The sequence below is a fragment of the Sardina pilchardus genome, chromosome 23 (assembly GCF_963854185.1).
Source record: "Sardina pilchardus chromosome 23, fSarPil1.1, whole genome shotgun sequence".
Lineage (NCBI taxonomy): Eukaryota > Metazoa > Chordata > Actinopteri > Clupeiformes > Clupeidae > Sardina > Sardina pilchardus.
The window spans coordinates 27,654,368-27,672,823 of NC_085016.1; the positions used below are offsets into that span (position 1 = coordinate 27,654,368).

General features: G+C 42.4%; 2 protein-coding genes across 2 annotated transcripts; both read left to right on the top strand.

Annotated features, from left to right (window-relative positions):
- Positions 1-293: 293 nt before the first annotated feature.
- Positions 294-9,679, top strand: cbsa (cystathionine beta-synthase a). The gene is made up of 15 exons (XM_062527779.1): positions 294-423; positions 1,821-2,075; positions 3,021-3,127; positions 3,424-3,558; positions 3,884-3,963; positions 4,822-5,026; positions 5,292-5,383; positions 5,575-5,700; positions 5,880-5,964; positions 6,410-6,515; positions 6,780-6,857; positions 6,991-7,125; positions 7,482-7,590; positions 7,853-7,937; positions 8,653-9,679. Exons 2-15 carry the CDS (start codon positions 1,828-1,830, stop codon positions 8,787-8,789), a joined length of 1,728 nt encoding a protein of 575 aa, XP_062383763.1. The 5' UTR covers positions 294-423; positions 1,821-1,827; the 3' UTR covers positions 8,790-9,679.
- A 4,326-nt stretch (positions 9,680-14,005) lies between these two features.
- Positions 14,006-17,955, top strand: cryaa (crystallin, alpha A). The gene is made up of 3 exons (XM_062527780.1): positions 14,006-14,479; positions 15,346-15,468; positions 16,831-17,955. Exons 1-3 carry the CDS (start codon positions 14,282-14,284, stop codon positions 17,038-17,040), a joined length of 531 nt encoding a protein of 176 aa, XP_062383764.1. The 5' UTR covers positions 14,006-14,281; the 3' UTR covers positions 17,041-17,955.
- Positions 17,956-18,456: the final 501 nt, after the last annotated feature.

Here is an 18,456-nt window from a genome sequence, read left to right on the forward strand (position 1 = left end):
TTTCAGAACCTCAGATCATCATTCACAACACTAGAATAAGGCTTGTATTGCCAGAACACACATAATTCTGGAATGAATGAAAGTCATTGATCAAATACTGCAATTTCCCGACCTATCTTACAGTTATTCACAACAATGTCAACCAGCTGTATAGGCTTTCAACTGTTCTGTTTCTTGGAGGTGATAAAGTTGTTTTTCGTGGAATCCTCTCCCAAACATCTCCCAACATGTGGTTGGTCGGCTCGCAGAAAGAAACGCCCCGAGTGCAACCAATCCTCGGTCTCCGGAAAGAGAATATCAAAAGGTAGGGTAATACATTCACATTTTGCTTCATGCTGAATTCATTAGTCATTGTGCGGATTGAAAGACCTTGCAGTATATCCCGTTGAAAAACTAGCGTCACTCGGAAAGAGCAAGTCTTCGGTAAGTTTCAAACATTAAAAGAAATCTGTCAAAATAACATAATTTGAACGTGCACTGGTCAACATCATACTTTGACATTAGTGACAGGCGTTTGTAGGTTCATTCAAAGTAGTCAGCCTACTATTGTTTTAACTTAAATACCAGAAAGTCTGGCATATTAAAATTGAAAGACCACGTGCAATGATAGTAGATGCCTACTAGTCTACAGAAGTTGTTTCAGTCAAGACAAGAAACATGTTGTCATTGGTGTTTAGACAGATATGACATTATTCCGATAGCAGTCTCGAGTTTTAGAGTTCATTTCAGAGAAGTTAGAGTTCAATGAGTTCATGGTAGCGCCTGCTACCGTCAACGCACCAACAATATCCTTGATTACTGCTCCTTATCACATCATCAACCCTCACTGACGGAGCGTTCCATAGGGAGCATTTCTGCAAAGACCTGCCAGTCAGATATGAGCAATTTCGATTTTGGAGTGGATCTGGACATCCACGCTAAAGCTTGATTCGATCTGGTGCGAGGCGAGCGGATATTTAGACCATTCTCAGGACGTGTCCACTTCTGCCATTAAGACATTCTGGTGTTGGCTGGTGTTACACAGACCGTAGCCTAATGTTAACGTAGGTCTGCAACCTGTATCTTACAAAAGCATAGGCCTACAAATCATGAAAATAATTGGCTGGAGTATTTATACCCTTTGTTCACTTATATGGATGAAGTGGTATTCACAGATGCCCTTTTTTGAGTCATTTGAGGTCAAGGTTCCTCTACCTATTTCAGCCTACAGTACATTTAAGCCAGCTGTGCTGCATTTTCTCTGCTCCCAAACATCTGACAGCAGCACATGAGAGGACTCCAGCCCTGCCCTGCCCTAAGAGTCTGAAATATCTTGCAAGGGCTCCAGAAGCCTGATAGAATTACAACTGATCTCAGTTGTGCTCTCGTACTGTACGAGTATATCTTTCCCGGAGACAGCTTTCCAAGTTTAAGTAACTGTAACACTATCAGCAGAGGTAGTAGTATGTTGCCCCATTAACTAGTGACCTTGTAGAGTTGCCCACTGCTCTCAACCTGTGGAATGCTTTGCGTACACAAAGATTATCTTTATTGCAAAATGCTGAGAAAGACAGAGGTTTAACCATTCCTTTTTTAGTCTCCAATGTGCATTTTGTCCAGGTCACTTCCAGCAGATCAAAGGAGATGAAATGGCCTTAGAGACTTTGCATATGCATCAAAACATTTGGATTGAATTGTGATTGTGAAGTCCTTTCTTTTGGCAAGCTTTGTAAGAACTATCCCCGATCAGTAGAACACACAGCATGGTTATTGATCCCATACCATCCACAGTGTGGTAGCCTTAAATGAGTGTTAATCTATTGAACTCTGTATCCCTCTAGTGAAGCCATGCCTTCAGTCCCCTCCTCCAAAGAGAATCCTGCTTTGGGCCCAGTGTGTCCCTTTGCAGCTCGGAAGGGTACGACCCCAAAGGAGGTCAAGATCCAGGACCATGCCGGTGATGTGGACGGACCCATTAAGCTGGAGGGGGCGAAGAAGGTTGCGGAGAGGAAGTGGATCAGACCGGACCTGGAGAGTCGCTGCACCTGGAGGCTGGGCATGTCGCATGAGGACTCCCCACACACTCAGTGGCTCAGGTGATGATGAGCTTTACACACACACACACACACACACACACACACACACACACACACACACACACACACACACACACACACACTCTCTCTCTCTCTCTCTCTCTCTCTCTCTCTCTCTCTCTCTCTCTCTCTCTCTCTCTCTCTCTCTCTCTCTCTCTCTCTCTCTCTCTCTCTCTCTGTCCTCTCACTCCTCTCACTCAAACTGTTTCAATGGGATTGCACAGGCTGTCATGGAAATAAAGATTCTTGACATGCTGTAATTTCGGGGGCACTGTGGCGCAATAGGCTACAGCGCTCGTGCCATATACGGGTCCCAGGTTCCATTCCGACCTGCGGTCATGTCCTGATCCCACCCCATCTCTCCCTCCCACTTGCTTCCTGTCACTCCCTTCACTGTCCTATCATAATAAAGGCAAAAGGTTCTTGAACTATGATGTTGATACACAGGGGCAGATGATACATACTGTAACTGTAGCAATGCATTTTTCTTCATTCATCTTTATGATTGTTTCTGATTTCCAATTCATAATAATAGTTAATACATGGGTGTAGTTGATGCATGATTTTGTTTTTTTAACTTGCGTAGAACACTGTTGTGCAGTTTATACACAATGCGGCTAATACATGGGACATTACTGCAGTCAGTCTGTCTTGTATTTACTGTACAAGATTTTGCTGTTGCAATTACAGCACACTCAAAGCTATCAGCAACTGTTAGTTTGACCCACATATGCATAAATATTAAGCTAGATGTTATGATTAATCAGTATTTTTTATAAGTCTATCATTACCATTGCTATTCCCTCATTAGTCTCTCATTCAGTAGATCACCACAAAGCAGATTTTGCCGTCACTCAAGCTCTTACAGTATCTGCATCTTTCTGAGTTGAAAATGTTTTTCTATTTTTGTTGTTGACGCTGGTCTCTCCTCTCCTCTCCTCATAGGAGCGCACCACCAAATATCCTGCCAAATATCCTCCAGAGAATTGGTGATACCCCTCTGGTGCGCATGAACAAACTGCCCAAGACCTTTGGACTCAAGTGTGAACTTTGTAAGTTTCTCTCTATTGACAATGTATAATACTGCATGTGATGAAGCTATATCGTTTTCGAAACTTAAGTCACATTGTCCTGGTGGGTATGTTTTATGTTTCTAAGCGTTTTTGCAAATTCACAAATGACAAAAGTGGTCTGTTTAAAATCATGCAAATATGTTTGTAATACTTTTGCAATTTTTGCCATTTCTTATTTTTTCTTGTAAGATCTGGCTGAATTTCAAGAATTTGTCCTTACCTTGTATTGAGTATTGTCTTCAAAGGTCTGTGTGTGTGTATTTGTGTGTGTGTAGTGGCAAAGTGTGAATACTTTAATGCTGGAGGAAGTGTGAAGGACCGTATCAGTTTGCGAATGGTGGAGGATGCAGAGAAGGCAGGGCTGCTTAAGCCAGGAGACACTATCATAGAGCCCACATCTGGAAACACAGGTATGTCTGTGTCTGTGTCTTCGTGTGTGTGTGTGTTTGTGTGTGTGTGTGTGTGTGTGTGTGTGTGTGTGTGTGTGTGTGTGTGTGTGTGTGTGTGTGTGTGTGTGTGTGTGTGTGTGTGTGTGTGTGTGTGTGTGTGTGTGTGTGTGTGTGTGTGTGTGTGTGTGTGTGTGTGTGTGTGTGTGTGTGTGTGTGTGGCATACTTGTTATATCACAGTTGTCTTATATTTTTTGGTTTTCTCAGATTGGAGTGGTCATTCCAACGTGATTTGTTAACCCTTAACTCTTGCCAGTACTCTTACTGTGTGTCTTCTCTGTTGCACAGGCATTGGTCTGGCCCTAGTGGCTGCTGTCAAGGGTTACCGATGCATCATTGTGATGCCGGAGAAGATGAGTATGGAGAAGGTTGGTGTGATTGTGTTTTTAGTTTACAGTTTTAAGACTAGGAAGCTAGTCTAAGGTTTTATCCGTTAATGTTTTTAAAGACCAGAACTGTAAATAAAAAGTAAAGACAACATCCATGAACATATTAATCACTCTTTATGGGTTAGTAGTCGGCAACAGAGTTAGTGTGGCAATAAGAGCCCACTAGTGAAATGAAGTGGCATTGCAGCTTTCAGAACTCTTGGCTTCGTTAAACCTCTTACCACTGATGAGATGAATGTGAACCACGCACAGTATTCTGGCTTTGCCCTAATATTATTCAGTTTTGGGATGAAGTACACTTCATTATTGTTTCAGTCTTGAGTTATCAAATGTCCAAGACTTCCACAGTATTATATCTTGGTAACTTGGCAGGAAACATTGTAGCTAATAAGCGAGACAGATATATATTCAAAATCTTGATTGCAGCCAGCAAAAAGGCCATAACGAAAAAATGGTATAAGCCAGAACCACCAGACAGGGATGACTGGTTGAAACTTGTGCAAGAGATGTACATAATGGAAGACTTGACACATAGGATAAGGTTGCAAGTTGATACATGTGTAGAAAAATGGTTCAAATGGAATGTATACATATAAATGACAGACTGACTGAAATTACACTTTATTGAATACTTTAGAAACATGCCCATCCAGATTGTGTTTTTTCCTTTTCCCTTTTTTTTGTTGTTTTTGTTTGTTGCTGTTGTTTTTTTGTTTGTTTAGATGTGTATTGTTATGGTAACTGTTGTCTAATATTGTTACCACTGAAATATAAAAATAAAGGGTTTAAAAAAAAAACTCTTACCACTGAGATGAACATTGGTTGCTTCCTTCTCAGGTGGACGTCTTGAGGGCTTTGGGTGCGGAGATTGTCCGTACTCCGACCAGCGCCCGCTTCGACTCGCCGGAATCTCATGTCGGCGTGGCCTGGAGGCTGAAGAATGAGATTCCCAACTCCCACATCCTGGACCAGTACCGCAATCCCAGCAACCCCCTGGCCCACTACGACACCACCGCTGAGGAGATCCTGGAGCAATGCGATGGTAGTTAGACACCTCTAAATCTTTTTATCTTTCTTTTTCTTTCTGTATGTATCCTTTTCTCTTTTTCTTTCTCTCTTTCTGTCTTGTATTCCGTCTTTGCCTTTTTTGGATATCCCTGTCCTTTATTTTGTCCATAAATCTGTTTACAATCTCGTGCTTAAATTTTGAATTTGCAAGCGTTTTTCTTCCAATCAGGAAGTGAAGGTAAACAAACCCATTTACTTAGACCTTAGTGCATACGTTTCCTTGTCCCATCTGTCTCCAGGTAAAATTGACATGTTGGTGGCAGGAGCCGGCACAGGGGGCACCATCTCTGGCATTGCCCGCAAGCTCAAAGAGCGATGTCCAAACGTCAAGGTTGGTCTGTGCACAGTCTGCACACTGAACCCTCAATCGCAATCATTGACCAACATGGTCATAAGATTTAATTGTAAATGTGTATTTTATTTGTTGTATACTTACACTTTATTCAATTAAACCTTAATAGATTTTCTCTTGATCCATGTTATGATGTCTATGTTTCTTTATTATGCTGTTGTGTGTGATAGATTATTGGTGTGGACCCAGAGGGCTCCATCCTGGCTGAACCCGAGGCGCTGAATAAGACAGATAAGACCATGTATGAGGTTGAAGGCATTGGTTATGACTTTGTCCCAACTGTGCTGGACAGATCTGTAAGTGGACATGGTAGTAATAGTGGATAGTAGTAAGACTTATAGTCAACATCTGACTTAATTTAATAATACAATTATTGTATTGTATTGTACAATTGTATGAATTGTATTGTATGAATTTCAGTATCGACGCTTTTTGCTGACAGAAGAGTTTGTGTTTTTTTTCTGTGACTCTGCAGATAGTGGATGGCTGGTACAAGGCAAATGATGAGGAGACATTTAGCATGGCACGGATGCTTGTCAGAGATGAGGGACTGCTCTGTGGTATGAGAGGCCTGTTTGGGGTTTCTGTCATTTGAAATCAAGCTAATATTCCATCTTGTAATTCATTAGGGCTGCAACAATTGATTCATTATCAATTATTGAACGAATTACCAACCATTTTGGTAATCAGCTAATCAGGTTAAGCAAAATTTTAAGCAAGTTTTTTAGCTCCTTAAAATTATTTTCTGGTTTACATAGCAAACAACTAAATAGTTAATCAAGGAAATACTGGACAGAATGATTGATTCTGAAAATAATACTTAGTTGCAGCACAATTCATATACTGTAGATAGCCATGCAAAACTTTGACTTCAGATAATTACAGAAATTCTCTCTCTTTCTCTCTGTCTCTCTTTCTGCGTGTGTGTGTGTGTGTGTGTGTGTGTGTGTGTGTGTGTGTGTGTGTGTGTGTGTGTGTGTGTGTGTGTGTGTGTACACATTACAGGTGGCAGCTCGGGCACAGCGATGGCAGCAGCAGTGAAGATGGCAAAGGAGCTGAAAGAGGGCCAGCGGTGTGTGGTGATCATGCCTGACTCCATACGCAACTACATGTACGCTCCTTCAGTAGTAATCCTTTAGCCTTTTATTTCATGTTATTTAATAGTATCCTGCTACGTGGTATGATTACATAGTGTAATGTATAATGCAGAGTTTACATCACTTCCTGGTGGTGCTGTGCTGTAATGGTTGGCTATTGTTTCGGGCTTTCCAAAAGCATGTGTTGGTGAACTTGCAGAGATCTGTCAACTCTAGCCACAGGTTATACTGCAATGATACATGAACTAACTATGATGTGTTATGTCTTAACTATCCAGGTCCAAGTTCCTGAGTGATAAATGGATGGTGCAGAAAGGTTTTCTGAGGGAAGAGGACATCATGGTAACTAAACCCTGGTAAGTACATATTAATACACATCTAAAAATATAGTTACAACAAATGCTAGTAGAAGGAGGGGTATAATCAAGCCAAGATCAAAGATCGGCAGCTTGTGATCAGCATCTGTGTTGCTGGTGGTTCCCCTTGCAGGTGGTGGAATCTGAAAGTGCAGAACTTGAGGCTGTCTGCTCCCTTGACCGTGCTGCCTACAGTCACCTGCCAGAGGACCATCAAGATCCTGAAGGAGAAGAGCTTCGACCAGGCCCCTGTGGTGGAGGAGGCAGGGTGGGTGTGCAGTGGTCCACCATAGACAATCGGACTTATTCTGAGCAGCTAGTGCATCCATGGAGAATTACACTTGTGCCATTATTACTAATGCTAGACATTATTACTGAGGTTTGGGGATACCAAGTTCAAACTTCAAAGTTTATTGTCATGTACTCATAAATAAGCATTTATACGCATTGAAATTCAAGTGTTCATTTAAGAATAAATAATAAATAGATACTACTAAAAAACTTACACCTGGTGGAATTACACAGAAATTGACAAAAATAAACGCAGACAATAAATACCGGTACAATACTTCTATAACTTCTATTCAGTGACTTAATGTATTTATTTCTCTGTCTCCACCGTAGGCTGATCCTGGGTATGGTCACTCTTGGTAACATGTTGGCCTCAGTATTGGCTGGGAAGGTGAAGCCATCGGACCCTGTCAGCAAAGTACTCTACAAGCAGTTCAAACAGGTAGGAGTATGTCTGTATATATTCTGTAATTAAGCTTGCATGTTACTAATGGGATGCCTATACGTGTTTATGTTTGTTTGTTTGTTTGTTTTATTTCACCATATTGGCTTTGTACTGAGGATCTGGCTTTTAATGTGCTGGAGTAAATGTCATCACACCTGTCTTATTGTGCCTTTTGCTTCTTTTTTCTTTTTATTTCCAATTTCTCCCTCCCTCTCCTGCTCTCTCCCCTCCCCCCCTCCATCTCCTTTTCTCTGGTCAGGTCAAACTCACAGATAACCTTGGGAAGCTGTCCGGAATCCTGGAGACAGACCACTTTGCCCTGGTGGTGCATGAGCAGATTCAGTGTATGTGTCCATTTCCTTATCAGTGCAGCTGATTTGGGATCCTTTTGAATGGGTACCCATGTGTTTGGTACTGGAGTAGAGGGAACGAGATGTATTGACATGACAACAGAATGATTAAGCCCTGCCAGGTTGATGTTGACTGCCAATATTAGCATTGATTGGTAGTTTAATGTCCCTCCATGGACGTCAGATCTGACCTTATGTCAGACCTAGCAGGAGCAGAAAGTGCCCTGTCCATTGAGGCCAGAGACGAAGCGTTATGTAACCAACAACACGGTCACGGTTTCACTCCACAGAAACACAAGGGGGCGCTATAGTCTTATTCCCCTCACACACAACTCTTCCCTCTCAGCTGTGCATAGCTTTCCTAAAGCCACTGCATCAGTTAAAGATGTAGCTCAGTGAGGAGGACTCTGTGTCACATTTGAGAGAAAATGGAATTTACCAACACATTTAAAGAGTTGACTTCCCTGAGACATAGGAATTCAAAGGACAAGGGCAAGGGCTTTAAAATGACCACCATTATCACTGCACAACATGACACACCAGATAGAAGTGCTAGCAAAATGAAAATGTATGCAGAATAGAAATGTGTATGCAAATCTATTTTTATATACTATGTATTGTTGTGTCTTCCTGCCCCTTTTCTACTGATTCTCATGTTCTGTCTTTCTCTCCTTCCTTCTCTTCCTCCTCCTCTCTTTCTCTCCCCCAGACCTGACTGATGGCTCTCCCAGCCTAAGGCAGATGGTCTTTGGTGTCGTGACCGCCATCGACCTGCTCAACTACGTCGCCGTACGAGAGAGGAGGTCCATGTCCGAAAGCATAGATGAAATGTCAGACATTCAGTGACCTCACTTCCTCCTTGGTGGAAGTGGACATTTTTATTGTTGAAAGAGCAGAAAGTAGAAGTCCTACTACCTACCTTGCTATTGCTTCTCCCATACAGTTGGTCGGCTATTTTCAGCAATTCTATCCCCTGCTGCTAAAGCTGATTAGCAAATTCAGCTCACTTACAAATGGAAAAAGGAAAAGCTGATTCAAGTTGTTGGGAAAAGATCACAAATCATCCCCTGGACATAGTAGGCTGTATAAACTTTCTTTTACACCTCAAAGGCAACATGATGGATCATTTAATGGTTATTAGTCAGTCCCTTCAATGGCTACTTATATAGGTAAATGTGCCCACTGATCTACCCTTTGATGAGTAACATTGCACTGAAGTTATAGGTGCACGTACTGTGAAAGTGTGAATTATTTATGATTATGTTAATTTAAACTGCTCTAAATGATGGGCTATTTTAGTTGATTATTCTAAAAGTGTATTGGAAGGTCCAGTGTATTGGGGCAGTTTAGCAGCTGAACAGACTCAGAACTTAGCAACCTGCAGTGAAATACGTAGCAGAGTCCTGCACTCTTAAAACGATTGTGTTGTCCCTATCTGGACACAGAAATATGTTACAAACAATGCAAGTTGTGTTGTTTTCAACACATTCGTTTTAAGAGTGTGGTTAAATGAAGTGTTGTTTTTTTAACTGTCAAAAAACTTCTGCAGCTTTGTGTTTTTCAAAATGCACAGAAATCTATTTCAAGAGTATCCGTATCTCATTTCCCATGAAGTGAGAAAATGTTTATATCGTTAATGCTGATATTTCATTGTCTGGAAATGATGGTCTTAATATTTAAAGGGCACAATTCTACCGAACTTGATATGATCATTAAACTGCTTTTATTAAATAAAAGACTGCTTTCATTTATAGATAAACACCATTGACATTAATGTGAACGAAAAACAGGTCACATTGAGCAAATTTGTATACAGACAATCCTTTATGTTGTGGTGTAGCACTTAAGTACTCCTAATTCAATTCAATCTTTATTTCAGACTCACAGCAGGGCCCATAGCATATAGACTTAAATAATTAAATAAAAATACAATAATCTCATAATAGTAAAAGTTAAACATAATAAGAGCATGGCTGATCCTGATCAAGATCAATTCATTAATTACTCAATCAATCAATCAATCAATCCACCAATCAACAGAATAGGTTCTCTCATCAGTGTTCCCAGCCTGGATGAGAACCGCACATAGCTCTTTCCAGGCCTCCATATCATGAATAGTGTATCACACATCTGAGACCAGCTTTGCCGTTTCAGTACCATCTATTTTCTGTTCTATTGACAGAAGAAGGTTGTTTGACTTTCTGAATTATTTTTACAATACTCTTCATTCCTGCCTTTGGTATGTGCATTGCTTTTGGTGTAGTATTGTTATATTTGCATCTCAGAGTAGTAGTATGGTTATACTGTATTTGTATCTAGGAGTAGTAGTAATTGGCTTAGTACAGTGTTGGTATAGTGAGGTCTCGATATTTGTAGCTATTGAGTGTTGTGAGCCTCATGCTCTGCACTCACTGAAAACATGTAATGTCATGGCTGACATGGTGAGTTGAGGCTTTGTCTGTGTTGTCTATTGTAGAGGTACAGTACAATGAAGTGTTGTGCAGTTGTGTGTTGTTTTGTTCTTGTGATACAGTGTGAGCTCAGGGATGGTGGTGTGAAGTGGCTCATTGATTTAAAAAAAGAAAAAAAAGCTGCAGCTTCCAAATGCTGCTGACCAAGCAGAAGCTTCGCTAGTGCTCAACACTTAAATCCGCCCCCTGAAGTCACACACAAACACACACACTCAGATTTACAGTCACTCACTCAGTCACTCAGTCACTCAGTCACTCACTCACTCACTCACTCACACACACACACACACACACACACACACACAAAACACACACTCAGATGCACACACTAACAAACACACACAGACATACACATACGCACACAGTCATACACACACACACACACACACACACACACACACACATATACACACATACACGCACACAGGACATCCTGTAAAGCTCTGGAAGTTTACATTTTAAAATCTCATTTTCCCAGACCTGGGGTATTCATGCACAGTAATGGAAATCATCTTCGATGTCTAATGCAATGTGTTTTACCATTGAACTATGGTTAAGGCTTTCTAGGATGCAATTCTCCCATAAATAGACATGGCCTTTTTTATCTATTAGAATAAGGCACAGAATAAGAAGAATTCAATAATACCACCCCATTTCAATTCACTAATTAACCCCGATCAGTGGAGAACAGAATGCAATTCTATGTGCCAGGTTGGATATTTCATTAAAATATTTCTTGGATATTTCAATAAAGGTTTTAAAATTTTGTCAATGAAATTTAGTGAGGGCCTTGTATAGGGCCTAAATCACAAATGTTAAATATACGATAGCATTTAGTTTGAACATAAGCACATTCTCGTTCCAAACATAAAAAAGGCCAACAGCGCCTGTATTTCTTGAGAAAACTTAATTTTTTCATTGTGGACAATACAATCTTGACTTTATTTTACAGGTCTTTTATTGAAAGCATTCTCTGCTATGGTATTGTTTGTTGGTGTAGGCATTCTAAAGTAACACATAAAAGTAAACTGGGGAAAATTGTCAAAACTTGTGGGAAAATAATTGGATGTCAGCAGACTGATCTTTACCATCTGTACCTGACTAGGCTGACCCAGAAAGCAGACAAAGTATGCACTGATATTACCCACCCACTCTCAGTTAAGTTCCAGACACTACCCTCTGGTCGTAGATACAGATACCCTGATTTTAGAACAAATAGAGCAAAAAACTCATTAATTCCTACAGCAATTACTCAACTAAACAAGATATGACACATACTTAGCATCTCCATGCTGTTACATATATCTGGGTCTTATTTATTTATTATTTTATTTAGGCTATTTATTAGCTGTATTAACCTGATGCAGATTACCAATGGTGTGTATTTGTGCTGTATGTGTCTCTTGTGTGTCTTGTATTGATGTCTATAATCTATGTCATCTTATGCTGTGCTGCAATACAAATTGCCTTTTTTAAGGACATTAAAGTTTTCTATCTATCATATACATTCAATTCAAATATATATATATATATATTTATCCCCGAGGGGCAATTTTATTGACATTACATTTACAGTACTTACATTATACTGCAAATACAAACCATGTAGACGGAGATTACAAACACATTGTTACACTTTACAAACACCAGCACCATCACCCGAGGCATCTCTAGGCTGTAAACCCACCAGCCAGCCTGCCTGCCAGCCCGCCGGGCTCTCTAGCCTGACCTGTGTGTTGTAATGGCCAGCTCTCCTGGGCTGGAAAAATGGCCTCGCTGCTGCTTTTCTGATAAGCCGGCGGAGCGGGAGAGCCCAAATCCAGCGGGGATTACCCCTAATGCAGCGCACACAGGCCCAGGGGAAGTCATCAGGCCTGGGATCACTGGCGAGGGTCGGGGGCTGACAACCGTACTGTAAAACAATATAGTGCAAAGCAAATTCTGGCAGTTTGCATGAAAGTTTTTACACTGTTGATTGCATAGCTGCTGTCTGACTACTCATAGTCACTAAGTTTCAAGACAAATGGATTCAGATGTTTTTCATTTAGATGTCATGAGTCTTCCATCAAAAAGACTCTCCTCTACCTTTTCCACAGTAAGAACCATCAGGACCGTTAGGTGTGATCAATTTTGTTTCATTATTTGGAGTCCCACTTGGTGGGTCATTGCAAAAGAACCAAACTGCTGTAGGGGCTACATTTTTGACCCGAAACCCAGTTTCACCAACACGACTAGGTCTAGTACCGTTTCCTGACAATGTCAACATGCAGCAGATGTATTTACCATTTATCAAAACAAACAGAAGTTCCAAGACCTTGCAGATGTTCCTTTCTGTGACAGGTTCTCTTTCACTCAACTCACACATTGATCGAACACTAATGGCCCAGAAAATCAAAAAAAGCTCTACACAACACTCTGGAGAATCCTGAGTAGAATAGGTACTAATAGAAGTGAATAGAGGAGTGTATATGATCCTGTATTGTAGCGTTTGATTAGCACTGAGAACATCATCTACACACACACACACACACACACACACACACACACACACACACACACACACACACACACACACAGTTAAACCAAATGAAATCCAGGTTTTGTTTTTAACTAGTGGACCAGATTAAACCCACACAACATGACATGACCTAATTCAGAGGTGAAATGGAGGCAAATTGGAGACAAACAGAAAACAGTGTCACATAAGACACCAGAGTACATAATTCTGCTATGACCTCACCACAGGATTAAACACACACACAACGCATCATATTTTTTAAAGGATTTTTAAATTATTGCTGAATTACTCAATATGATTAAGTTCCTGAAAGTTCCTGGAAATCTGAGCATGGACTAAATCTTTGTGTGTGTGTGTGTGTGTGTGTGTGTGTGTATGTGTGTGTGTGTGTGTGTGTGTGTGTGTGAGAGAGAGAGAGAGAGAGAGAGAGAGAGAGAAAGTTTCTGAGTGTGTGTGTGTGTGTGTGTGTGAGTGGGTGGCAGTATGGTGACGTGATCGGTGCTCCATTCTAGAACTAATCCTAAATCTTCCCAATTGAAGTGGAGCATCCTGGGTGTTATACTGTCCTGACCGTTCAGACATAGTGCCTATTTTGATGCCCTCACAAAATGTGAAACGTTACATTGTTCTCAGCACCTATAACAATTGTGATGGACATCTCCTTTCATGTCAACCTGCTCCTCTCATTTCTGTTGACCCACAAACATCTCCGTTAGGCCTCAGACAAGTCTATAGCCCCATGACCCCAATTAGTTCCATTCCAAACACCCCATCCCACCCCACCCCCACCCCCATGATCCTATTCTCCCTAATTTCAGTTTGTTTTGGCAGCCCGCTCATTTTTCCGGCCAGTCGGTTGGCATGGCCACACTCTTCCCGTCAGGATCCCGGGGCCCAGGGCCAGACTTGCAGCGGAGCGGCAGGGCCAGCGAGCGTCCCAGAGATTCTGCTGACGGCGGCCGTTCCCACCATGAGATAATGCCATTCCAGAGGGATCCCGGCTAAAGCCCCTCTTTCTGCCATTCAGGTATATAAAGCACCAAGTGGCCGGCACAAGGGAACAACAACCGCTACACACTCATAGCATCCCCTTTCTGTTCATACTCTCTCTTTCGCACTCGACCTTCTCCTTTTGTAAACACTCTCACTTGCTCTTTTGCTTGTGAAATTTAACTCTCTTTCTCTCTCTGAGACATACACGAGCGCACAATCATTTGTGGGGACAGCATACTCGCTGTTTTCCTCGTGCATAGAAGCGTAGAGCAAGCAAAACTAGCGTCTGACGTCTGAGCCAGAGCGGAGCTAAGCCAAACCTAAACCCGAACGCAGTCAAGTTGAGTCGCGTCGTCATGGATATCGCCATTCAGCATCCTTGGTTCAGACGGGCCCTAAGCTCCTTCTACCCTGCCCGCCTCTTTGACCAATTCTTCGGAGAAGGCCTGTTCGACTACGACCTCTACCCATACGCCGCCTCCACCATCAGTCCTTTCTACCGCCAGTCACTCTTCCGCAACTTTGGAGACTATGCCAACTCAGGCATGTCTGAGGTAAAAGCATGGGTCTTATTGGGATGGACAAGATGATGATTAGTGCTATTTATGATAACTGTCATTATCTTTATAGACTACAACATTTATCATTTAGCTTAGCAAGCCTACTGTCTTGATCTTGTCTTATACCTTGTTTTTGTCTTTTTGTAAAGACATGTATGTAAATGCATATTTTAGGAATGGCCTAATTGTATCTATTTCAAGTTTAGCTCATTATTACTCTCAGCTTGAATTTATCCTGTTAGCATCTCAAAAGACACAGAAGAGCAGAGTAATGCTGATTGCTAATGCTAATGCTACCCCTACTCAACTGCTCTGTTTGTTACTGACAGTAAGAGGGACACACAGGAAAAGATAAGGGAAAAGAATGGAATGGGAATCTCAGGGAAGATGATTCCAAAAGCAGAAAGAAAACAAATTGTCCTAAGCCAATGAAGCTAATGATCCCAAAGGGTGAGAGACTTAGTCAAGATAAAAGTGAGGACAAAAAGGCAATGAGCAGGAAAATACAGAGGAAGAGAACATGGCAGAAAGAACATTAGATGATTGGACGAACATAGCAGCCGACTTCCCCACAGATCCCAGCCTCATCTGGTCCAATTCTGTGCCAGATCCGCTCTACTATAAGCCAGGAATGGGATAGAGGAGACTAGACCTGAGGGAGAGAGATAGTATACAGAATAATGATTAAATAACTATAATTGCCTGCTATTGTTATTCACACCAAATACATATCTCTAAATTCTTGGAAGAAAATCTGTATAGAATTCTACAATCATTCTACATTCTACTAAGTACTGGTCAGACCAGTGTCAATATGCTTTTGTTTGCGCTTTTAGCCTAAATTTGATCACTCTTCTTAGGTGAGATCTGACAGAGACAGGTACTACATATACCTGGATGTGAAACACTTCTCCCCTGAGGAACTCAACGTGAAGGTGATGGATGACTGTGTGGAAATTCATGGCAAACATGGGGAGAGACAGGTAAGCTTTGTGCTGGTCAGACTGATACTTGTCTGAGGATAGGCAAAGGCAAATAGCTGGAAATGGTAGACACACACACACACACACACACACACACACACACACACACACACACATAGTTTTTCTGAGGTCTTCCATGCTTTCATTTCTTTCCCAAGTTCTTCCATTTTCTGTCAGTCATCTTCCCTGCTATTTCCCCACTGATTTTAAAATATTTCATTGCTCCTCTGGGAGTAGAGCTCCTCCTGAGCATTTTTGGTTGTTTTTACGTCAGTACTGCGTCAGAGCCAGGCCAGGACATTCCAAAAGGGCTTGTGTGTGTGTGTGTGTGTGTGTGTGTGTGTGTGGGTGGGTGGGTGGGTGTGTGGGGGTGTGGATGGATGGATGGTTGCGTTGTTATCTCTGCTAGTCAGTGTACCCATGACGTAAATTTCACTTGGTCTTTAAAGTCATTATGTTAGTGGTACATGGTGTGGTCCTTGTCTCAGGGCTTTTGGAATTTAGACTCATTTTAGTTTTTCTAACTTTATTTGTTGACTGGAGACATCTCAGGGTTAAGCTTTAAAAACTTAAGCCATTTCCCTCCTGGCGTCCTCAACGCCTCTTCACTTAGTCTAGTCAGGGTGCTGCAGGCTGTCAGCTGTCCACTTGATTAGAACAGTCCACTTGAACTCATTAATGAGCTCGTTACGGTTGAAGAGGTGCAGCGGAGGACGTCTACATGAATGACCACTGCAGCGGCTAACTGGGCTCGGGAGGTGCCCAAAGCAAGTATATTTGTTTAGGCATCTCTGCCATTCAGAATTGCACGAGGGAGGGGGAGGCTGGCTAAGGGTTTGTGTCTCAAGCGCTTGCCAATCTTACATGTGCTGAACTAAGTTCTCCCGTGCAGGGGATGGACTGCATGTCCTGGATGACTGCAGTGCTTCATGTTACTTTGAAGCTTTGCCCTAATTTGAGAGGGTACTAAATAGGATGCTAAATAGACAGACTAGATTAGGTCATGTTTACTGCAATGAGGACAAATACAATTAACTCATCTTACTTACACTCCGTGGGGATTAGTGTCTCTCTCTCTGTGTGTGTGCGTATGTGTGTGTGTATGTGTGTGTGTGTGTGTGTGTGTGTGTGTGTGTGTGTGTGTGTGTGTGTGTGTGTGTGTGTGTGTGTGTGTGTGTATGGTGATGTTCCACAAACTCAATGCCCTTTGTGGTCACAGCCTCTCTTTCTATCTTTTCTCCTCATTCTTATTTGAATTGCCTGGTGACATACATTCCATGCTGTAACTAGTCTAGTTTTCTGTTTAGGCTACGTTCTGTGTAGTTCCTCCTTCAGCTGTCATGTTTCGTCCCCTTCATCCAGGACGACCACGGCTACATCTCACGTGAGTTCCACCGCCGCTACCGTCTGCCCGCCAACGTGGACCAGTCCGCCATGAGCTGCTCGCTGTCCACCGACGGCATGCTGACCCTCTACGGCCCCAAGACTGGCTCCGGCTCCGACGGCCCGCGCTCTGACCGCAATATCCCCGTCATCCGCGAGGACAAGAGCAACGCCGCGCCCTCCTCTTAGACGGGCACCACCAGCTGTGCCAGGTGGCTGAGTGGGGGAGAGGAGGGGGATGGGAAAGGAGGGGTGGCATCGGGGCACCTGAGGGGGTTTGGGGGGAGGGGGGTCAGTTGAGTAGAGGTTTGGAACGGGCAAGGTCAGTGAGGTGTCCTTTCATCCATGTTGAAAACATAGCCAGTGGATGAGGGACAATGGTCAAGCAAATCCCCTCATTCTGTGCTCCAAGTCCTACTCATCCAACTCTAGCTCCCACCTCTTTCAGCCTCCTCCTTCCTCTTCCACCCCTAGTCCTCCAGAAAAGATCACGGTGTACATCTAGCCTAATATTCTCTCTCCTTTTCACTAGACCATGTGCTATAATCACAACCATTAATATCATTGTCTTACACTGCTTCTGAGGATGGATGGAGAAGTGGGGGCGCAGGTGGGCGTGGTGGTTTGAACATCGCTGTGGCCCCACCCGAGTCGTCATACCTCCCAGGTCTAATTGAAGGTGTCTTTGAGTTACACTAAAAAAAGCCTTGCCTACTTTCCAACACAATTTTTGTTGGGTGAAGCAAAGTCGACCTGATCCCTTGACCTCTCAAGGACACAGTTAATGTAAGGTAGTAGAGGTGGCCAGGGTCATATCTTGCAATGGGAAAGGGGTTGTTGATACTGGGAGAAAAAGGGGGGGATCATTCAAGTTAGGTGTCCAAAGGTTTCCCATTTCAGTTGGATTATCAGTCACTGGGACCACCCACCCATCCAGGCTTCTTCTCCACTCCTTTGTCTTGACTCTTACGATCCCTTCTCTCTTGTGTCAGACAAAACTTTCCTGTCCTGTAGCACTAGCCCCTGTTCTGCTGATATCTGAAATTACTTGAGAGGTATACACTAAAAAGTCAGTACAATAAAGTTGTATCATTAACCCATAAATACTTGTGTGTGGCCTATTCTTATTACCTCCGCCAAGGTTTTCATCTGGGTTTGTTTGTTTGTCTGTTTGTTAGCAAGAAAACTCAAAAAGTGATGGATGGATTTTGATGAAATTTTCAGGGAAGGTCAGAAATGACCCAAAGAAGAAACGATTACATTTTGGGAGTGATCCGTATCAACGTCGGGATTCCGGAGGCGTTTATGTTTTTCGCTTAGCGGTATAATGGCATGGTATGGCCACATGGTGGCGATCTGAATAGTTTAGGTTCAAATGTATGACAACCAAGCACGAACAATACAGGCGGAGGTCTGCGCTCTCTGAGTGCTTTTCTAGTTTGTCCTCTGTGGCAGTGGACCTGTGTGCCTCCATTTTATCACCAAGCTGCATCAATGACACTGTTTATTATCAGCAACAGTTCATTTAGTAGTTTATCTCAGGGATTCAGGGATCATTATTTCTCTCTCGAATCATCATGGTAGTCACTCTAAAATAACATGACT